Source organism: Solea senegalensis, linkage group LG2 (genome assembly GCF_019176455.1).
Source record: "Solea senegalensis isolate Sse05_10M linkage group LG2, IFAPA_SoseM_1, whole genome shotgun sequence".
NCBI classification, from domain to species: Eukaryota; Metazoa; Chordata; class Actinopteri; order Pleuronectiformes; family Soleidae; genus Solea; species Solea senegalensis.
The window spans coordinates 25,185,342-25,208,782 of NC_058022.1; the positions used below are offsets into that span (position 1 = coordinate 25,185,342).

At 39.0% G+C, this 23,441-nt stretch overlaps 2 protein-coding genes across 5 annotated transcripts in view; one reads left to right on the forward strand and one right to left on the reverse strand.

Moving 5' to 3' along the window:
- fam184aa (family with sequence similarity 184 member Aa) overlaps positions 1–10,633 on the forward strand; it is a 58,411-nt gene extending 47,778 nt beyond the window's left edge. For 2 of the 3 annotated variants that reach the window (XM_044018091.1, XM_044018109.1), the window contains 8 exons: positions 284–437; positions 2,010–2,137; positions 2,592–2,666; positions 2,949–3,133; positions 4,377–4,523; positions 4,734–4,851; positions 5,515–5,619; positions 10,169–10,633. In XM_044018091.1, coding sequence (XP_043874026.1) covers positions 284–437; positions 2,010–2,137; positions 2,592–2,666; positions 2,949–3,133; positions 4,377–4,523; positions 4,734–4,851; positions 5,515–5,619; positions 10,169–10,177 — 921 coding nt within the window. In that variant the 3' untranslated portion in view covers positions 10,178–10,633. The remainder of the gene's footprint in view (positions 1–283; positions 438–2,009; positions 2,138–2,591; positions 2,667–2,948; positions 3,134–4,376; positions 4,524–4,733; positions 4,852–5,514; positions 5,620–10,168) is intronic. The other variant, XM_044018101.1, reaches the window with a different exon arrangement.
- Positions 10,634–15,644: 5,011 nt separating this feature from the next.
- Positions 15,645–20,657, reverse strand: pln (phospholamban). 2 transcript variants are annotated; one of them, XM_044050833.1, is made up of 2 exons: positions 20,558–20,657; positions 15,645–17,092 (listed from the first exon to the last, which is right to left on the reverse strand). In XM_044050833.1, exon 2 carries the CDS (start codon positions 17,047–17,049, stop codon positions 16,888–16,890), a length of 162 nt encoding a protein of 53 aa, XP_043906768.1. In that variant the 5' UTR covers positions 17,050–17,092; positions 20,558–20,657; the 3' UTR covers positions 15,645–16,887. The 2 variants fall into 2 exon arrangements, with proteins under 2 accessions (XP_043906768.1, XP_043906777.1); XM_044050842.1 differs by lacking the exon at positions 20,558–20,657 and adding an exon at positions 17,904–17,936.
- Positions 20,658–23,441: the final 2,784 nt, after the last annotated feature.

The following is a 23,441-nucleotide window of genomic DNA, read 5'->3' on the forward strand; positions in this document are numbered from 1 at the left end:
TTTGAGTGTCTTTAATGTGCTGATAATTTAAATTGCTAATAATTAGTGTGGAAGTGGGACATGGCTTCTCTGGTCATGTTGCCTCATTGTCTTGTGGGTTTAATTTACCATCAGCTTATAATTATGTCATTTTTTCCCAGCTAATTGTAGAAATATTATCCTTACACTAACAGTTATGTTTTCACTGTTGATGCTACTCATGTAGAAGTAGTATGTTTTTCATGTAGCATACTGAGCCTTTCATGCCTCCACTTTCCATTTTCTCCTCTTTCCCCACTGCCAGGCCCTGGAGGAGCGCCTGAAGCAGGAGCAGAGGGAGGAGGTCCATGCTCTGAAGGAGGCCCACAGGAGGACCTTAGATATCCTGAGACAGCAGTCGGATCAGGAGCTGCAGACACTGCGGTTTGAACTGGAGGACGAGGGGAAAGCAAAGCTAGGTAATTAATAAATAACTCATCACTGTTTAGACAACCTCAAACCACAGCAAGCAAAGATGTCATCGTTTTCCTCATTTTCCTCAACTCTCCATATCTGTCATGTCCAAAGCGGTGATTAATATGTCTGTAGATTAAATTCAGTAGATTTAAACAAGGATTAAATATATAGTGTGACTGATTGGAAGACAAATAGCTGATGGTAAGGTTGTTTTGAGTTGGACTCTCTCTGTCCTGAGCCCCAAAGAGTTGACATGTTTTATTCTGTGAAAAATACAGGGACAATAAAATTCTATTTATCTTCTCCCACCAGATGAGCCCAGACAGAGGCTCACATTTCATACACAACAGATAATCCAAGAGAATTTCTCCAGCTCTGAAATGCTCTGCCCATTTTTGGGTTTACAGCTTTTATCCTGCCAGTACGAGCAGCAGCTTTTCTCAAGGCTGTAAACGGAATCTAGTTTTATCTCAGAACACAGGATTTACAATATGATGAAAGGTTGTTATGGATTTATTGACCAATAACAGAACAAATCTGTCACTTACTCCAACTTTAAGGTAACAAATGAACAAACTGGCTAATGATACAAACAGTATGTTCAACCTGTAGGTCTTTAAAGATGCTTTGTCCTCCTCAAGTTTGAAATGGCTCCTTGGATTTAAAAGCATCAGTGATCGGTGAGCAGATAAGCTGTTTTAGCTGAACTTTATACGTGACAAAAGGGACAGATGCTCCTGATATGAAGCCAACCTTGAAAGTAAAACTCAGTTTAAGAGGTTTAAAAAGAGGTACACAGTTAAAAAATAATGTGAATAATTTAAATAAAAACATATTCCTAAAATAAATGCTAAGAAATCACGTGACAAAACTAGAACTTAGCAGACTAGAAGGCATATGTCAAATCAAATCAAATGTACTATATCACCCCCACAACAGCTGCAGAGCAATACACGGCATAACAGAGTTAAAAAAACAGCCTACAACAGACAAGTATACAATAATTCACAGAATATAAACAACACAGAATACAAAATATTGCACCTGCACAAAAAAATGTTTATAACAAAACCCACATTACCCACATTAAAAAGAGTGGACTGATGAGGAAACCACATCATTCTTTATATAGATGTAAGCAGTGAAGCACCATCATGCATCAACAGCTACTGTCGTCTTTTATTTATGTCCTCAAATTACACCTTCGTATCCTTCTTCTGGGGTGACCTGGACCTGGATTTTGTGCCATTAATAGCACTTCTGTCGTATTTGTGCCACAGTAATGCATAGTACTGTTTCATTTTTAACCGTAGACATGTTACTACACTGTTTGTAGATCGTTGTTATTGACTGGTATTGCTAACAATGGCTAGCCAAAGATACATTTGTGTTCCCAGTTCCAATGTAAATGAAATGCAACATAAAAAAAGCTAATATTTCTGCACGAGTGTGCTTTTTTCTTTTTTCTTTTTTCTTTTTTTTTTAATTTTGGCTAAATTTGGCTAAAATGTATGATTTATTTTAGTGTTTTGTCAAACATATTGTCAGTGAAGTGCATTGTCTCCATCTGGCAGCCTCTCTTCGTGCAGAGCTGAACCACCTCCACGCTTCAGCTGTTGAGCATCTCAAGCAGATTCACCTTAAAGAAAATAGTGCCGTTAAACGAGAGCTGGAGAAAGCCATGGAGCACAGCCACCAGCAGGTAACACCTTTAGCATCTTCTCAAAACATCAACACATTTTTTAATTAAATTCCCTGTAAAGCAAATACAGTCTTTACGTTCCTTGAAAACTGTTTATTTTCAGGATTTTTGCAAAAATATGCAGAAAAGCTCTGCCGCTTTATTTAAATTTCCTCAAGATGAGGAAATGAAGTAGAGAAGAAGAACAGACATTGATGTTGATGGACTTTGGTCCCCACTAAAGCTATAAGCCCGTATGTGTGTGGTAGTGCATTGGGAGAAGAGGACAGGGCCCCTTCAGTGGACACATACTTGCATGCACACTTTAGTTAGGACCAAAGTCGGTGAACTTTCTTTCTCTACTCGTTTGTTGAACAGGAAGTTTGATGCCTGTGCGGTTAACGTTTGTATTCTGTACAAAGACTGACAAACTTTGGTCCCCACTAAAGTGTTTAAATGATAATGTGTGTCACAGTGCATTAGGAGGAGAGGACAGAACTTCTCCAGTGGACATTGGCTCACATACACACTTAGGTTGGGACCAAAGCAGGTGAACGTTGCTTCTCTACTTGTTTGTTGAACAGAAAGTTTGGCACTGGTGCATGTATGTATATATTCTGTGCAAACACTGACACAACTTTGGTCCCCACTAAGGAAAATAAACCAGTGTGTGTGTTTAAAAACCTAATTTTGAAACACTTTTTTAGTCATTCAAATTTAGTAAGGTGGTGGTTAGTAACACATTTTTCTGTGGGGTGACAAAATCAGGAGAGATAGTTTTATCACTTTACAGAGACTTTAATGTTTTAATGTGCACACACACGTGTTTAAGGAACAAGAGCTCCTGGTTCGCCTCTCAGACCTCCAAGCAGAGGTGTGTTCCCGCAGCAATCGCATCACCAATCTGGACCATGAGATCCACTCCCTGAACGAGACCATCGACACTCTGACCAGAGAACTGGAACTGAAGGGCAAAGAGGTTCTGAGGGTCCGTAGTGAAGCCAATCATCAGATAAGGTACATGATCAGAGGCTGTAGCCACCAACTCCAAGATCATAGGCAAACCACATCCATTCAGGTTGTGATTTATTATCGAGAATTAACCTGTAACTCTTATAGTAACTGACCCAGTTTTCAGAGAAATTATCCTCATGCCATAAGAGTTAAAAAAAGCATTTTTACTGTGAGTTTCTGATCAGTTTTGTGACTTTTATCTCACATGTTCTTATCCAGTGTTTCCCAATCGTTCTATATAGGCACCCATTCTTTTGAAGATTGCAAACTACCGTGTCCCAAATCACAATATAAATAGACAGATATTTGTGTACATACTAGTTATGAGTAATTAACTGTGACTGTCAAGAGATTAAATTTGCTCTTTAAATTCTGTAAACAGGACACAAAACATGAGGACATATAGCTATATATACAATAACACTAAATAGTAACATATGGAGGGCGTGTGTGTTGTTGTCCATGATGGCATGCAGCCTCCTCCTTGTCTGCCAGTCCCCTGCTTAGCACAGAATTGGCCTTTTTCCCCAGTTTGTCGAGGCATCTGCAGTTTCTGTAATGTTGCTCCCTGAGTTAACAACAGCATAAAACAGCCACCACTCATTGGTAGAACATCTGCAGCATGTCACTGCAGACATTAAAGAACCTGAGCCGCCTCAGGAAAAAGAGGCGGCTCAGGTCCCTTCCTGTACACTGCATCTGTGTTAGCAGACCACCCCCAGGTACTTGTAGGACTGCACGGTCTCAACCTCCACTCCCTCAATGCACACTGACTGGCATGGCTTTTTCGATCTCCTGAAGGTCTTCACAGGGTCCCTGTATTCCCCTGTATTAACCAACAACACTGCAGTCTCTAATCTTCCTTTTATAGCCGGTATAGCCATAGTCTTAACATTCATAATTACTTCCTTCATCTTTGATTGTACACAGGTACGTTTAAAAATATCGGCATTGAGATGTTCCTAATGGATTTCTTAATCCCACGTCTTATATCCGACCAAGAAATGAAATGTGTTTGTGAGTTACATCCACAATGAGACTCTTGTGTGGTTAAAGACTCCCGTGGCTCGTTATTGAGTGCTGTTAGTGTGTTAACTGTATCGAGCACACACTGGGTTTTCCAGTTTCACAATGAAGCAACAGTGCAGAACACAATGTGAAGTGTGTGTAAGTGCGAAAACATAGTCTCTGTAATTAATGTAAAACACTGTTTTGAGTTGTGTTCGTCCATGCCGCCATCCTGCAGGGCTCATGAACAAGACTTGGCAAAGAGACACGAGAGGGAGCTGGGAGAGATGAGTGTGGTCCATCACAGAGAAACACAAATCATGCTGGCTGACTTCAACAAGGCTCAGGAGGTCCTCAAAGACAAGATTTCTGCTCTGCAAATACTGTAAGCGACAGAAACAGGTGTGATTAAGCCTTTCTCTGTATTTACCGGCTCCTCCTTTGCATGGTAGCTCAGTGGTAGAGGGAGTTGTCTTTCAACTCAAAGGTTGTGGGTTTGATTCCTGGCTCTGCTCGTCTACATGCCCGATGTGTCCTTGGGCAAGACCCTCAACCCCGTGCTGCTCCTGACGACTGTGCTGTGCCTTGTGTCCAGGTTGGAGGGGACAGAGGAGAAGTTGAGGAACAGAGAAAGTCGACCAGAGGATCTGCATCTCATAGCAGAGCTGAGAGAGATGGTCACAGAGAGAGAAGCTCTCGTCAAAAAGCTGGTGGTGAGTAAACGGGGTGGAGAGACCTTTCCTCCATCAGAGAAATACATCTTAGCCATGTCACATCCGTTCCTCCGTTGTGCATTCATAAGCTCAGTATTACAAAAAGCTGAGAAAAAACTGTTAATCCTGTCTGTGAGGGGAGGGTGGAGTGTCAGGGGTCAGGATAAGGGGTTAGGATAAAGCGGTAGACAATGGTTTCCAATGGTGTAAAAAATATGTACTCCGAAACTGTAGGGGGCGCTCCTTAGAGAAAGAGGCTAAAAAGTGACCAGACTTGTAAAGTTCTGCTTTGTCGTTCTGATCATGCTGACGTCTGAAGAGAACAAAATTTGCTCTTCAGGTTCCCGACATTGTACAATAAAGTGCATTTTAAGACAAAAAGTGTCTTAAATATGTAAGTACAAGTGTTCAATATAAGACTACTTCAAAAATAACAAAATGATAATGAAATGAATGGTGTGCAGCATTCATGTAAAAAGCTTCATCCATAACTTCATCCATTCTTTACAAACTCCAACCTTTTGGCCTTTGAGATTTTTCTTTCCAGCAACTGTAATCTGTGTTGATGTATTCCAACAACAAACACTGTACTTTATATAAATACAGGCAGTATGAAACATCAGTTCGGTTTTGACACTCCACTCCTGACATTGTGTCCTACAGGACGACAAGAAGTTCTACCAGTTGGAGCTGGTGAACAGAGAGACTGGTTTCAACAAGGTGTTTAACTCCAGTGCCAACGTCGGGGTCATCAATCCCCTTATCAAGGTGAGTGGTCACATGATCTGTGGGGGAGTGTGTGAGACCCAGTTTGAACGTTATACTTTATGTTATGTCAAGGTAACAGCTATCATGAAGCACCTGCATTGTAGTGTAAAGGTGCGTGTATTAAAGATCCAGTATGTAATTAAATATTAGGAGTTATTGGCAGAAATGTATATATATATATATATATATTAAGGACCCATTATTTTTTTTCTTTTGGCTTCGCCACCTTTCGGGGTCGCCACAGCAGATAATCCGTATTTGGCAGAGATTTTTTTAAGCCTGACGTTTTTCCTGACACAACCCTCCCATTTATCCAGTCCTTAAAGTTCCAGTGTGTAAGTCTCACCTGTGGATGACACTAATTCTTACACACTGGAACTTTTAAGGACTTGTTAGTTTAGATTTCTGACAGATGTAGAGGTTTGTTAGCTTGACTGGTTTGTTTAAAGCGATGCAGTGTATTGACATTTTCCCCTATTTAATTTAAACTTGAATCAAGTGTAGCCTTTAAAAACAGCATATGCTTGATTTTACTTCTTCTGTTTTGTTCATATATTTGTTCATTTTCTATGATTCTTACCTCAAAGTGAATCTTGATCACTATGAATCACTGAAGCACAAAATCACAGCCTTCTTCCCAGATGAGCTGTCTCGCATCAAGACTGATCTCCGTTATCAAAGCTGCTCATTGTAAACACACACCTGTCATACCAGCTGCTGCACTCACTCACAAACAATAATGGTTGATTATAGCGTCATTAGTCTCCTCCTCCTCCCCCTCCTCCTCATCTTCTTCATAGCTGTTTTGCTCACTGTGGGTTCTTCTTATCACATTTACTCCCCCATTTACACTTCTAAGCATCAGTGTGTACAAACGTCAAGAGAGAAACCGATACTATATTAAAAATAAAGAGTTATCAACTGTCCTTCTCTGCCTGCACAGATCTCCTGTTGACTACAGTAATCAATGCCTCCTTCATTTCTCAGAGCTGCTAAACCCTGCCGTTCTATGTGTGTCTATGGTTAAAAACAGTGTGAGTCATGAAGGACAGGAGGTGGAGGAGGTAGAATCCCGGGCGGCTTTCCACCTCCTCTCTTCCCCCTCCTCCATCTTAGGAAAGCCCTGCCATTGCTCAGCTCTCTTCCTCCTCCTTCCTCTTTCTCAGCCTCTTCCTCTTCTTCTTCCTCCTCCTTATCCTCATCCTCCACCTCATCCCATGCCAAGCCTTGCTCCTCCTCATGCTCCTCATCCTCAAGAAGCCCCGGTGCAACAAAGCGTAAGGAGGTGAGAACTATTGACTGACTTATTTCTGCTGCCCTCTGTTCACGTTCACGTCACCAAAGTCGGCGAGTCAAATACTTGATGTTTGCTGCCCTCACTGCCTTTCTCTTTTTCACCTCACCCCTTCATTTCTTTCCCCTCTGTCCTCACCCCTCTGCTCAAAGCAAAGATGGATAGTTATATTCATATAATTATCTGCAGCCACTTAGAGATTTAATGGCTGAATTTGGATGTGCCTGCAAAACCTTGCCACTAAATGAGTCAAAGCGCCGTTAACCTTTAATATCTTTTAAATTATGTGTTCTACGGACTTTCTTTTAAACCATAAATTGAGATTTAAATGAGACTGCTGTTGAATATCAAGCAAACCATAATGAAGTCTCTCTACACACCAGCACACTTTTATTTGTAGCAAATGATTTTAAAATAATATTTAAAATTGAAGTGCTGTTGAATTTGGTCTGTCAAAGCTGGTGGTGATTTATGAACAACAATATGTTAGTATTTAATGTGACATGTATCAGAATTCAAGAAACAGCAGTCGCCATACAGGTTGTTGTGAATTTAATTTAAGTAGATAGAGTTTAAAAGTTTTTATTAATAAGTTAATTTACAATCAGCAGTTCATATGAAGCTAAAAATAAGACAATACATTTCATTTTACATTTTATAGTGTGCATATTAAGGACAGTGCCTTTGTACTGAAGGACTGTGTTTCCCATGATGCTTTGCAGCCATAGAGCAGACAACATATGACAGTTCAGTATTGTGTTTACAAAAAAGTTCCCACACTTGTAAACCCCCATTTTGTCATTTGTTCACTAAAGTTAACAAACCCTTCAAGTCATGTCGTTTTGGATGTAGTTGGGGTAAACTACAACATGGGTACCTCAAAAATGTCTCTGCCTCGCTTTAAAACAAGGGGTGTTTTGAGGTGAACCATTTTGGGGCTAGTAGCTACAGCTAATGACTTAGCTTCCATGGTGTGAAGCGTAGATTCTAAAATAAAAAGCCTCTCCTTCGTAGTTGCAAATAAACTCCTCTTATTACTTGTACCGTTAGCGCTAAAGGAGGCACAAGAATAACTGAACATGTTGCAGACAGAGCATGAGAGAGCAGGAGAGTGAGAAGCTATCGCTAAAGAGATAGCTTGCTAGGTTAATACAACCACCGTGTGTGAGAAACATGAAAAAGAGTAAGTTGTTGAGAATGTTGGCTCATGCATCTCATGGTGCATTCCATTTATCAGGCAATATGAGCCTAAAATTATATAACAATGTGTCATTTTTATTCCTTTCTTATATGTATTTTATTGCCCCGTTTGAGGTTTTGTATCTTATTTTTAGTGTTTTCTGTTTATTATTCTGCACTGCTTCTGTACAGCCGTACAGGTCTACTGTGGTTGTTTTTAAAGTGCTTTACAAATAAAGTTGGATTGGATTAGAGAACTTAAATTAAAATTAAAACTAAAATTAGCCGTGGTTGTGTAGAGGCACCCATCTAAACTAGGGGTGTGTGAGTTTGCTCATATATTTGATACAGTAGTGTTGAGTGATTTAGTAATACTAATATTTTTTCCCCACTTCAAACACTGGCCCCATGACCTAAATTCCAATTGTCGACAAACGGAACGCAGCATTACTCACCCGACTTGTAACTGTCTGACTCACAGTATATCTGTTTTTTCCCTCACCACCATTTGCAGAGTGATGATGAAAGTTTGTGTGATGTGACCTTCTTTCATGAAGGTGTTTGTTATATTTTTTCTGTGAGATTTTCAGGCCAAGAACTTCATACCACTTCAAGTTCAAATCCATCCCGTTCATTAGGGTAGTGACAGAGATAATGTTATTCGTTTAATTTTATATTATATAGTATATATATGAAAACATTCATGATATGAACCTAACTGTTCCACCCCTATTCCCTTGTACCTCTACAGATATTCAACAGAGGCTGTTGTTCATTAGCACCATATTGATTTGTTCATTTCACAGAAGGCTCCTTGTTTCCTCCAAAAGTTCAGTGTCGGCAGAAAAAAAAAGAATGATTAAACTAAACACAATCCCTTTTTGATCCATCATGCTCTCATTTTCTACCATGGAGCTTTCACAGAGAGAGTTGTGTTTTATTTTCCCAAAAAGAAACCAGGCCTGAAAGTTTCCTCAATCAAAACAAATCTGTCTCAATGGGACTTCCACCACAGAAGCATAGAGAACAGAGAGAGTGATTTCAGTACATTGCATCTCCCTGCTCGACTGTTAGTGTTAGATATAAGATATAAACGAGTGTGTACCTGCGTGTGTGCGCCCTCCAATCCTGCCACTGGAGGGCGCACATGTCAAATAAACCCCACTTCAGTTAGTTTGATTTTAAATGTTTATGTTTCCTTTTTTTAGAAGATAAAGAACGTTTAGAAGATTTTGAGCTTGTTTTATTTAGGACAACACTTTACAATAAGCATACATTATATAAGCATTTGTATAACTGTTAATTAATTATAGTTAATATATATAGTTAATCCAGACTGCACGTCTGTCCAGCAGAGAAGCGAAGGAGAGCATAAGGACTTGGATTGAGGTTAAGTGTTCATTGACGTTTCGGTTGGTGCCAAAGGGTAACCAGAGGGTTAGGTTGCAGGTCAACTAAATTGTGGATTTGTTTCTTTTGACTTCTCCCTGTCTACGGGTCGCCACAGCCGATCACCTGCTATTTTCATTGATCCTTATATTTGATTTATGACATATATGAGATATTTTTTTTTTATGTCGGATGCCGTTCCTGTGCCCAACCCTCCCACCCTCCTTGGGACTGGCACTAGGAGCACACTGGTTGTTAAACAATTCTAGAAAAGGTTGCAAGAAGGATGCAAGAAAGCATTAAAGATTATTGCAATGAAATATGCAGGTAGACGGGTCATTACTAAATGATTGGTGGTGTTAATTACTGAATCGTGAGGGCTAGAGAACTTATATTGTTGTTGGCTCTCAGATGTAAAGGGGATTCCAACAAAATTGATTTAAAATGTGTTTTAGGAAAACTATTGGCTGTGACTCTTAAGTTAAATATTGCAGTGCTGCACCTCAGGTTGAGCACCAGCTCAGATAAATGTGTCATATACTGTAAGATTCCCTTGGCTAATGGATTGCAGTCATCAGCCTCTGCTCACTCGCAGCATGTGAGGATCATTTCTCTTTGTATTTTGCTGCAGTTGTCCTTTAAATCACCACGTTAACTTTTGAGTGTGTGTTTTCTCTCCTCTCTCAGCCCTCCTGAAGCTAATGCTGTGACACCATCAGACTCCAGGGGAGTGGGAGAAAACAAAGGACATGTTTCACCAGAGGAGGAGTTGTATGCACAGTACTTTACTTTCTGACCAGCAAAAAAAACAAAACAAAAACAAAAAAGAACTTGGTCAAAAACATAAAACCACACAAAGTAATGGGACAGAGAGCTACAGCTGAACCGCATTCAAAACACATTGTGTTCAATTGTGCGTTGATAACAACAGCAGCCCGGGTCCTCCATACATGAGCATTGTACACTGTGTGCATAGTCATGAAAGTGCAAAGTGTTAGTTAGGGTTTAAAAACATTGTGTTATTTTAGAGTGTATAATTCAGTGAGATTCTCATCCTAAAATAATCTAAATCCATTCTAATAGATCCAAATTCCAAATATCTATTTAAAAAATGATGGCCTTTCTTTGCATGTTTTCCCCGTGTGTGTGTGTGTGTGTGGGTTCTCTCTCAGGGTACCTTGGCTTCCTCCCACAGTCCAAAATCACACAGTTTGGTGAAAAGGTTCATTGGTGTGAATGTGAGAGTGAATGTTTTTTCCTCTGTGTGTTGGACGGATTTCAAACATGTATTGAACGGCAGACATTGTCCTGGCTGAATGAGCTCCACCCCCCCTCCAGTGATCGACTCGAATCTTCAGAATCTACCCAGAGCTGATGTCTGAAAATGGCTTTTCAGTGGGATAGAAGTGACGTGGTGTTTACATGCAGGTGAATGGTGAATCTTAGTTATTGACCAATTTCCAGATCACACACTGTGGGCTAATTAGTTCCATATATCATTAGTTATCATTATTTACAATTTTATAACTGTGACCTGTCAAAGTGGCAGTCAATTTGATCTATGTTTGTCAAAAGTTTTTTCAAAATATTCAGTTTTTCCCCCTTTTTTTGGACATTTTCTTGCTAATTCTCCTCAAAATATAATTTATACGTTTTTACAAACTCTTGATCCGATCCAGGACAGACTGATTTCTGTCCTCATACTCATATTTAGTCCATGGTGTGAGTCATGTGACATGTATTGGAGGATCTAGCTGCTGATCCTGGTTGTTTTTGACCGTACACCACAATAACAACACCAGCAAAGAAAAGACTGACTGTAGCTCTCTGTCTCGGGGCTTTGACATGTACATTTTCACACCTTTGAACCTGCTGAGGGGTGCTCGATGAGTGGAAACATCACGGCGACGGAATCAAGCGCTCCTCACGTTTTTATTATTCTAGCATTTATAATCTAAAGAACTACTGTTTTTCTATGGTCTGCCGGTGATGCCAGAGGAAGAGTTCTGCTGTCATTTATGGACTCCTCGATAACTTCTTATGGCCAAGGAGGGTTTATTAATCAATGTTTAACTTTCATCACGAGCCAGGAGTGCACGTCTGTGAGCGAACTCTTCCTCTGCAAGTCTCTGTTTGTGTCACAGACCTGAGAGCATGTGAAAACAGAAACGCTTATCTCTCTCTTCACTGGTCTGTGTTTTTTAAACGGGACTCTTTACAAGTTTACATCGTTCTTGTGTGGCGTGGTTTTCATGAGTAACTTGTACAGTTTATGAACTGCATGAAGAGGCACTTTTTTTCCCCAACACGGACGGACCTCACTGGCGTCCGTGTAACAAACCCATTCAGTCACATCAGTGCTCGTCTTCCATAACAATCAGCTGAGGTTGTGTTTGCACTGTCGTCAGAGAATGATATACAAACACCTAATTCAACCGCTATAGATATTTCTTTAAGGAATTTTAAAAAAAAGAGTTATTCTTGATTTTCTGTCAAAAGAATCACAGCGGCAGGTTTCACGTGTATTGGGTCTGGACCAACAAAAATGACCAAAATGAAGTTCACCACGTATTTGAAAGAGCTCAGGTCTAACCACATGATCTTATCCAATATAAAGTTGGTCAAGTCACGACAAACAAATAAAAAAAGTTGATTCTGTGGGGTGGGTAATGTGACAAAACTATAGTTTATTAATATTTTTATTATTATATTTTTTAAGTTGTGATTTTAGTGGAATCACTTTATACAGTTGTTTTAAGATAAATGAGGATCATCATTACTTTGATCATCTTTCTCATGTTTTACAATAAAAATCTATACTTTAGCTTTTTTTTATGTTATTTATAAAGAATTAGTGCCACATTTTCTGGAAATTTCTTTAAAAATAAATACACTCTACATGATAAACCTCATTATTAAACACAAAATAAGTCTGTACACACATTGAATTTCATTCCATTTGCAGCAGGTTTGCATGTGTTTTGTGTTGGGGGTTAAATAATATATGAAATGTCAGTATGTGCACCTCTGTGTTGTCTGAAGGAAACGCTTCCTGAAACCAGGTTTGAGCTCAGTGTTGCATGGAAAACACTGGACGCGAACCATGTGTTTGTACAATAAGACTCCTTATCTCATACAGGAAGGCAGTCTTATGCTGAATTAAATGCTATAATTGTAAATAATGACCTGTAAAAGTGACAAACCCAGTCAAGGTAATGGACAAATAAAAAGAGACAACAGCGCCCGCACTGGGTGTTTGTCCTGAAACTGAACCACGGTTGGTTCATTCCTCCATGCACTGTGAAGATTCTATTTATTTCATTTTTTTAAATTATTATTATTATTATTAATAATAATAATACATTTTCCTGCAATCAAATCTGCTTTTGTTTCACATATTTGCCTTTTAAAAACTAATCTCACTGTACTTATAATAATCCAACATGAGGGTGACACCGTTTCCCCAGTGGAGAGTGAGAGAGAAGCACATTCTGGGTGACGACCCTTTTTTACTGTGATAGTTAAAGGACCATGCCGGTGTTTTTTTGCATGACGAAATCCACGCGATGCCAAAGTTAATACTGTGTTGCTTTTTCATTCTCTACTTTAGTTTAAGTGAATTTACTTTACTACATTACATGGTCTGTGCAGTAGATACTCATCCCTTTGTTCATGTGTCAATTTCTTAGCACTATAAATACCCGTTTTTGCTTTTCTTTTCTTCATTTTCACTGTCACTTTAACTGTTCTCAGCCATGACAGTCATCAGCATCTGGTGTCTGCTAAGTTTAATAACTTCTAAACCTGCTGATGGAAATCAAGCTGAGACACGAGTAAACATGTAAAAACACTGGTTTGGTCCTTCAGGTTTAGTTTTACATATATTATAAAGCAAAGAGAAAACATTATTTAACTGTTTGTGTTTGTAGTTACTGTATCTGTCAAAAGTTTCATTCGTCCTCATTTGAATGGGTTTTTTTTCTTTGTTTTTATTACTTTCTACATGGAAGGTTACTACTGAAGACGTCAAAACTTCAATTAATTGTCTATTTGTGGTAGTGACTTGGAATTTGAGTGATCTCGGATTTCCTAATCGGAATCTCGGAGCGACCTCTCCAACCCGACATAGGATTCCAACGTGGCAAACACTGCTATTTTTTACAATTAGGGCTTCTGTCATATTTGTTTCACATTAAATCAATAGTCTTCACCAGACTCAACTGGAATACTGTGAAATAGGGGATGCCGTCACTCCCAGTTCCAACTTTCGAGTTCCAATGTAAATGGAATGCAGCATTTTGTGTCTTTCTTCTTCTTCGAGGGTTTATAACAGCAGCTTGCATCCATGATGTTCTATATTTGAGCTCTAGACTTTATTTTGATGCTCCTGTCATAGTCTTGATGTCTTCAATATTAATCTCCAATGATGGAAATAATAAAAAATGTCATTTTTAATGTGTCCTGCATGTTACCTGACTGTGTGTTGCTTTACATGACCTCTGATGTGACCTTTAAAATGAGTGGGCAAACATCAACTCTTGATTCTTAAGACCTCACAGAGGAATTGTTGTTGTTTTATTTCATGACACTGTCATCAGCCGGCCATCAGTGAATCATGGGAACTGCAACTTATTAAAACATAAATGTCTGTTTTTTATGTGACGATATACAGACCAGGGCTCAGTTCATTACACTCTCAACTCAGTTTTGAACAAAAATTGCGGGAAAGGACGATTCCTGCGTTTGCAGGTGTTTTTAATGACTTAAAAAAAAATGACAATAACAATTTGTGACTGGAACTGAGTTGGAAGTGACTGGATGTCACCCTTGTGACTTCTCATTTATTGATGTCTGTCTTGCCCTTTTTTTTTAAAATTAAATATATGACAATTATAACAATAACAATATTGGTTTATATTTGTATCATTTCTGTTGTATGTTATGGAACAGTAAAATAATGATTGTGACATAAAATTGTATCGTGTGTGTTCTATTTACAGACTATATATAATGAAATTCATGGTCTGGGCGTCATTTTATTTTCATAATCCATTTAGTATCATGTCATAAGATAATCAGATGACGTAATAAACAGATAAGTACGGTGGCCCTGAAGACGCAACAAAAATGCAAAAGGTGAGGTTATTTTATTGTGCTTGATCCAAGATAGACAGAAACTCAAAGCAGATATAGTGCTGATGGAATGACATCATACACTGCAGATGGACATAATAGCGCACTTTGAAACTTTCATTATTTTTAAATGCCCTTTATAGACTCTTCTTTGTCGGTTTCCTGACTGACACTATACTGCCCCCTCAGTTAACCAAGTGTAAATGGATCATCTGTTGACATGACACTGAATACATGTTGTTTACTAACAGAGACCATGATCTGTATTTTTTCCACACAAGAAAAAACATTTTTCTTCCATTTGAATATACATAGAAAGGCAGCATGTGTGTCAGTACACTGCCCATCACCTGTGTTGTTATTGTTGCCACATGGCGGAGTTGTGGCTAGCATTGTTGCCTTACAGTGCTCACTATCTGGTCCGACCGAGTATGTTTTTTTTTTTTTCTGTTTCATGCAGACACACTAAACCACAGGCTCGTGGGCCATATGTGGCCCCCAAACAATTACATGCGGCCCATCACTTAATATCATGTTATAATGAAAACTTATTAAATATACCTAAGGATATACATGTTTTTATTGTGAAGTATGCATCATTTCAGTACAAAGACTTTTACTTATAAATGTATGAAATATCATCACGTTTATCTTTATTTTTGACATCATGATGGAATATTATTTTTTACTTTCACGATAATAATTGCCCACTCGTGACCCAACACTTTTGTCTCCAGACCGGCCCCCTCTTGACCAGTCTACACACACTCATTGGCCCCCCAGTTCATTTGAGTTTGACCCCTCTGCTCTAAACTGACCATGGGTGTAAATGTGAGGGTGAACGGTTGTCTGTCTCTGTGTGTCCGCCCCACGATGGTGACCTGTCAGGGCGTGACCCCGCCTTACACCCTATGTCAGCTGGGACTGGCTCAAGCGGCCCCACGATCATCATGTGGAGGATAAAGCTGTGAAAAAATGAATGAATATTTTCCAAAAAAAAACAAAAAACATCCACACCTGCCTCAGAAAACACTTTCCATGCAGTTTATTTCGTGGTTCATGATTTCAAACTCCTACATAAAATAATCCTCACAATATTCACAATAATACACATGAGATATATAAATATACTGTATATACAGTATGTGTGTGTCTTTTACAGTTCTGCAACTGACCAAACAGGGTAGTCAGTTTTAATAATGATGTATAAAATGTCATTCAGTGACGTCACACCATGCAAAAGTGAAGGTTTCTGCGCTGATATACTAATAAACGACTGCCAGTTCTGCATCGTCAGAGACTCCACTTTTAGACTTTAAACATGTGTCTTGTGTCTTTCAAACAAATAAGCTAACAGAAACATGTACGGCTTAGCGACAGGTTTCTAAAAAGGTGATAAAAAAAAACATTTTGATCCCTCTGCTGCAAGAAGGAACAGGGTTCAATGGGCGGTGGGAGTTAAATTGAAATACAGACACGGTTGCATTGTTCTAATGTGATATTTTCTATGCAGGAAAACAGTGTTAAAGTCAATTTAACCCTAACTAATTGAGTATTATACCGACTAGACAGAGGCCTATAGTAAATTGTACATTTTGTAAATATACCCATTTTCGGACAAGTAAAGTAAATGATCTTATCTTATCATACACAGTCAGGCACGCACGTCACTGCGAAGCTAAAAAGTTAGAAAATGTAAAAGAAAAGAGAACAGCAATCAGTTTATAATAAAGAAAAACTAGTTCCTAAGTTTTATTTGAGGCTCATCCAATTAAAATGTCTAAGAATTGTTCTGGGAGTGATGCTTATTTGTTGCCCAATCAGCTGACTGTCATGGGTCGAGCTCCACCTGTACCGTATCATACCATCACACAAGAGTGATAAAATTAACTCTTTTAATGTAACTGTCACGTATTTTGGTCTCAATCAGACTTAGTGTTACTTTAACTCTACAAAGATGTCTTAAAAATGGGAGAGTGTGTTTTTTTGAAAATCAGAACATTGCTAACAAAGCAGAGGATTGATGTGAATGAGCAGCAGGCAGATGTTTACAGCAGTTAAATGAAGATGCAGCTGATGATGGACCATGGGTCACTTCCGGACGTGGACGAGACTGATCCCCGATCAGCTTTTCCAGAAACATCGTCCATGACCTGTTCACACAAACACACACACACAGAGTGGACTCTTCCTTCTTCATGGTCATGGACAGGTCAGTGGAGCCACACAGAGAGAGAGACAGAGAGAGAGAGAGAGAGAGAGAGAGACTGTTCTCAGCTGCTGAGCAGGACGATGATGTAGATGAGGAGCAGGCAGATGAGGATGAGGGTGAAGTTGACAAACAGCTCCTGCAGGTTCCTTTTGGTCTGTGGGTTGACCTCGATCTGGGACGCTCGGCGGATGGCCGACTTGGTCATGTGCTGGACACGCTCCATGGCGGCGCAGGAGGAGGAAGAGGAGGGGTTAGATTTTGACGGACTGGGGGGAGAGAAGAGGGAAATATGTCAGGCTTCCAGACCTGTGTGTGTGAGTGTGAGACTCATGTCAGTATCTCATACACGTTGTCAGCTGAGTTCTGCTAACGTGTCGGTGATTGCGGCACAGAAGCCACAATGACAGAGTGAATGACTTTAAATTTTGTTTGTACATGAAAGACTGCAAGTTAAAAAACAGAAAATGACACAGCACACGTGTCAGTATCTACTATTTATGTACTATGATATATGACAATCGTCGGCAGAGTCACAGTCAATGGCTGCCGTTGCCACATGTGGTAAATATGACATTAATAACATATAACAGACTGAAATAGATGGAATGTTTGTATGTTAAAGATTTTAATGCTGTAAGAGACAAAAGCATGTGAGCGACACCCTTCAGTCACCTGATCAGTGAAGTGATGAGCATACTTGTGGCTCACACAGCCAGTGAACATCTTAGCACTTGTTGACCAGCTCTGCCAAGTGGGTCTCTATTTTTAACTCTATTGAAACTCCTGCTATAGTGACGATAAGAAAGTTATGAATTCATAGAGTCATATTTATACTTTAGTAACAGGAACATATCCACTTATTTCTCCATGGGATGATAAAAATTTAACTTTTGAAACACTTTTATCCTCCATTTTTATCTTCTCCTTCTTCATGTGAGACTGGTGGGGACTTAACTTTTGTCCCCTTAAGGAAGACAAGTCCCCATAATGTGGCTGTATAAACAGATTTAGGTCCTCACAACAGGACTCAAAACACACACGTAGTCAAGCAGTAAAACATAGGTTTCTCGTGCTGACCTGTTCTTCTACAGCAGGGGTGTCAAACTCAAATGACCTGGGGGTCAATGAGCATCTAGTCTGGTCAAGAGGAGGCCGGTCTAGAGAAAAAAAAGTGCGAAAAACACACAATTTCCACCATGATGTCGCATTACATATTCATGTTTTTGTTTCGATATGGACTTACAATCAAAATGATGCACAATAAATCTATTAATGTCAAAATCTAAGTCAGAAATAAGTCTAGAATTAAGTAAATAATAATGAGGACAAAACCAAACAAGCTTAAATATATCTAATTTACTGTTGAATGTAATACATTTAATAATGTGTAATTACAACCAAATGTCTTATTATAACTATTATAAAAATATTGCGAGCAAACATATTTAGTACGATATTCTGTCTATATTCTATCAGGAGGTTGCAGGCCATATTTTCATTATAACATGATATTAAGTAGGCCGCATGTAATCAACTGTGATATTATCAGTCAGTAAAGGGATTTCACGTTTTTTAACCAACACTCAAACTAGATATACTTTTATATTCAGGGATATCAACGGCTTTAAGTTCATTTCTATGTTATTTAGTGCGGTAAAGCGAGTATTCCCAGCTCTGCTTGTATATATATGCCAATGTGTCCTTGAGCAAGTGCTGTGTACAGATGTATGAACGTGTGAGTGAATGGCCGTGAATGGCTGAATGTAAAGCAGCTTTGAGTTGTCATCATGACTAGAAAAGCGCTATATAAATACATTTGAACTTATTAGGCAGCAAGTATCGTAGAAATGATTTAATCTATATACTCTGGCAGTCTTTGAAATTGCAGTTTTACAACAATCTGAGGTCCTTTTTTATATTATTTTTGATATTTCTGCATCGCTATTCTGTGTAGTTTTCTGTTACTTTATTTTCTTATTTCACTGATTTTCATTTTCAACCCATCACACATTTCGAGCTTATGCAAATATTTTGTATTTGTCACCATCTAGTGGACATGATGAGAACTGCACCTGAAGAAGTGTCCCCTTTATTCCAAACCTGAGAATCGTATGATCAATTTAAATTGCCATCCTCTCATCTTTGTCACACAATAGACATAAAAAATATCTTGAGTGAAGTGAAAATTTGAGACATTCTTTAATATCTTCCTTCGTTTTCTCCTCAAATCCTGGCCAGTCATGTGACCTCTGATACAGCGAGGTCGTGGGCCTGTGCCATCGTGTGACTGACAGCATGTGAGCCAGTGCTGTGCTTTGACACATCATTATCTGAGACTTATTCTCATTTTGTCCACGGTAAATACACAAATTCGACCTGTCTGTTCACGCTGTTTGAAGCAGAAGAGTCGTCCATGAGCCAGGTATTATTTTTACCTGTGTCTGAGTTCATTTGCGGGTTCTGTTGTTTTTAAATGTGAAGTTTAAGATGTGGAAATGAAGAGAACGATTAAATGAATCCCCATCAAAATGTGTGTGTGTGTGTGTGTGTGTGTGTGTGTGTGTGTGTGTGTGGACTATGAGGACCTTTGGATGCCTGTCATTCCACGGGTGTGAGTTTTATCAGTGTGTGTCAGCACTAGCATGCTGTCGCCTTAAGCCCCCGTTTTTTAGTGAAGTGAGGTTAGGGTAAAACAGAAAATATCACTCAATAAACAATCTTCAACTACCAGTTAGAGCATTTTATATTTACAACCTTGTGTGTTTGATAATAATATAATCTTTCTATATCACAACCTTAAAAACACTAAATCTACACTAAAAATATATTTGAAAGTTCTTTTAAAACGATGCGAGCTCCTTTTCTGATATGTACTTTTTTTAACATTTTATCTGTATTCTTTTATGTTACTTTATTTTAATTAAACAGAGTTATTTTTAACGCAGGTAGTTAGTTGTATAGTTAGAGAATTAGCTTTACTTCCTCTTTAGACCATTTACTATTAAATAATCTACTATTTATTTCAACTCTTTTGAAGCGTTTGTTATGGACTGTTTATTTTGACATCTTTTAGTTCTTTCAAGCCTCTGTGCTGTTTTTCAAGGTTTCTGCTCGCCACCATGAATCTACCTTTGTGTATTGAAAGTGCTTTATAATTTCAAAGGGCCTTGTGTTGCCTGTATCACAGGTGGAAGGCGGTGACTGCTCTTAAACTCAAAGCCGCCGTCGTTCTAATGACGACCTCAGTGTGTTGTTTGTTGATTTTAGATCCTCGATGCGCTAAAATAAAGTTGTGAGCCTCTGATGGGAAAGTAAGACGTGCAGATGATGAGATGAGATGTTTGTCCCTCTGGGAGGTTCAGTCCTGTTTCCACTCTCCCTCCTCCTCTTCTTCTTCAGAGCTGTGTTTACTGAATGTGTACAGTGACTTTATTTTCATGTGATTTATATACAGCCGTCCTCTTTATCTTAACTCAAACACAGACTCCTCTAACGCTCACTGATGATGTCACACCGTCACTGTGATCTGTTACTGTGCGGAGAATGTCAGCCACCACTTACTGACAAGTTGAAGTAGTTTAATACTCATTCAATCATAGAAAAAAAAACATATTTCAAAGGTAGCTCATTTATTACGAATAAGCATTTGATTAGCATGTATAGGTTATTAATCTCCTCAATTTAGTGTCTAAAATGCTGAAAGAGAGTCAGGAATGGATGCTGTTTCTTACCTTTCAGAAGAGAACAGAGCTGGTTGGAGTTTGGGAGGGAAATGTCAGATATGCAGCGCTCTCCAAGGCTGTAAACACGATGTGTGTGTGTGTGTGTGTGTGTGTGAGAGAGAGAGAGAGAGAGAGAAGGGGGAGTGGGTGTTGGGAAAGGCAGGACATCGAGAAGACTGGAAGAGAGAGGGGATACCAGGATGTTTAATATTATGATGGAGCAAACTTTCTATATGAGGACTCATATGAGAAACTACCGTGACTCAATTACCAATATAAATCATACCCTAGCCACAAATGAGTCAGTGAGTCATTCCCAAGAAAGGTTTTGGTAATTTCATCAAAACCTTGAAGCATGGTTTTGAACTAAAACATTGGGAATATTCGCCCTGGATTACTCAGGTGCTTTTTTTGTTGTTGTTCTGTTTTCCTTAACCTTTGTTTTCAAGTTCTTTGAGTCAGGTTTTCTGTTTTCTACAGTACAGTTACGCTCCCTACGCTTCATACACCACATTTAGGCCGGCAAAAACATTTTTTTTTACAGCTTTCCTTTGAGGAAAAGTGTCAACTTTAAAGCGACGGGAAACCAACACCAGACTTTATTTAGACTTTTATATTCCATAAAGCCTTATGTCACATGTTACACATGTGACCTTTAATTCAATTCAATTCAATTTTATTTGTATAGTGCCAAATCATAGCATACATTATCTCAAGGCACTGTACATAGACAACATCAAAGAGAGCAGAGAACCCCAACAGTTCACACAATGAGCAAGCACTAGGTACCAGTGGAGAGAAAAAACTCTCTGACAGAACCAGGCTCAGAGATGTGCGGTCATCTGCCTCGACCGGTTGGGGTGAAAGGAAAAATGGGGGACAGTGGAGAGGTGGGGGAGAGAAAATGGGGGGAGAGAAAGGACAAGAGGGAGATGAGGGAGAGACAGAAGCAGCAGATACACAACAACTGTATCAGGTTACAAGTTTATACAGTTACTGATATCGACTTTTTAATTACAAACCCCAGGTTTTCTCCTGTGCCAGCATGTGATTCAGATTCATACAGTCTGAATGAGTGAACAGCTAAATGAAAAACTCGATCGCTAAACGACTTGTCATCGAGATTAGAATAACGCTACATACATAGTTAAAAACATTTATTGCATGACGTCAAACAATGAAACGACTGAATCACTCGCTGCTTCAACAATATCTGGATCGCGAGGAATCAACTCCCAGCCGGTGCACTGGTGTGCTCACGGCCAAACTGTATATTTAGAAGTGCCATCAGCTGTTCCATGGCACCGGGCTAACGCCAAGTGTCTCTCGGCCTGTCAGGATAATGAAGACAATAGACGACTCCGCGCCGCGGCGTTTGATTTCAGGCCAAACTGCAGGCTTGATGCATCGCCTCGTTCCAGCTGCTGTGCCATAGACATGTTTAACAGAGGATGAAGAACTCTAATCTGTGATCACCCACAGTGGCACGAGTACGACCGGTTGTTGATGATTCGTGATTTGATTCAATTGCGATTGTTTTTCCTCATAATGATTATCATTATATATCATTATAATAGTTCTCCGTCTTCTTCCTGCAGTCCAAAGACGAATTGATTGGACACTAAACTGCAATGTGGTGTGAGTGTGAGAGTGAATGGTTGTCTGTCTCTATGTGTTCACGGTGCGAAACAGGGGGGCGGGACCCACAGATTGGTCCGAGGGTTACATTTCGAGGACCCAATAAAAACAGCAAAAAGATGGTAAATGGTCTGTATTTATATAGTGTTGATGATGATAGATGATGATAAAACTAAAATGCAAAAACAAGCTAATGCTTGTTAATTCTTCTGAAGTCTTTACCAGATCATTTGCGTCTTGTTTTTGGAACCCTGTTGACTATTTGCTGATCACGCCCAGCTACACAAGAGCGCTTCATCCCCCTGAAAGTCATTTTTACAATTTTTGACTTTTCAGAGTCTGTTAAATCATCCATTTTGTCTGAAGTAAAGGAACTGCCTAATAATTATCCATACCTTTATGTAGGGTGTTGATCACTTTAGGCCACACCCTCCCTCATTACACAAATACACATCATCTTTAAATCCAATTAACATTCACGTTTATATAGCTTAGAGGTGGAAAATATGCATCAAACCTACTCACTAATAAATGTGCGTGTATTTGAAGTGGTATTCTTCTTTTTCAGTCAAATATCATCATTTTGTGTGACGCAAAATGAGCAAAAGAGACATTTTAAGGATTTAAAGCATTTTCTCTTTTATCACAATAATATTACATTTGATCTGGAGAATCACAGCGTGTTTTTCATAATATAATATAATCTGCTCTATATTATGAATATAGGTTATTTTTCAGAGGCACTGTTTTTGTGTGCATGAGCTCTGATGTGTTTGAAGTCCTGGACAGCTTCGTTCACTTGGGAGAAATCAAAAGAGACATGGGGGCTTTAAAGAAAAATCCAGAAAAAGTAAAAATAACTCTGCCTCTGAGGCTCCAAGACGATTACATCTGCCTTATAAGGAGAATCTGCATGTAAACAGGCTGTCAGTCACGTAACTGGGCTGGTGCTGCTTCTCACTGCTCCGCTCTGGATGCAGAGAGTCTGTTTGTGTCACCTTTCATGACAACCGTAATGTTCTTACCAGAGATAACGTGATCCTCGCTTAATGGTGCAGAAAAAGATTTCAAATAGCTAGTATATAGAAGTCTTGCCACTGATACGCAGACATAAATGGAACATTTCTAAGATGTATTGTCTTTAAAAGTTACATTTTCACAACATCCACTTTTTTAAAACCATTAAATATATATATATATATATATATATATATATATATATACAGTATATATCTGAATTGTCAAAGTCTCTAAA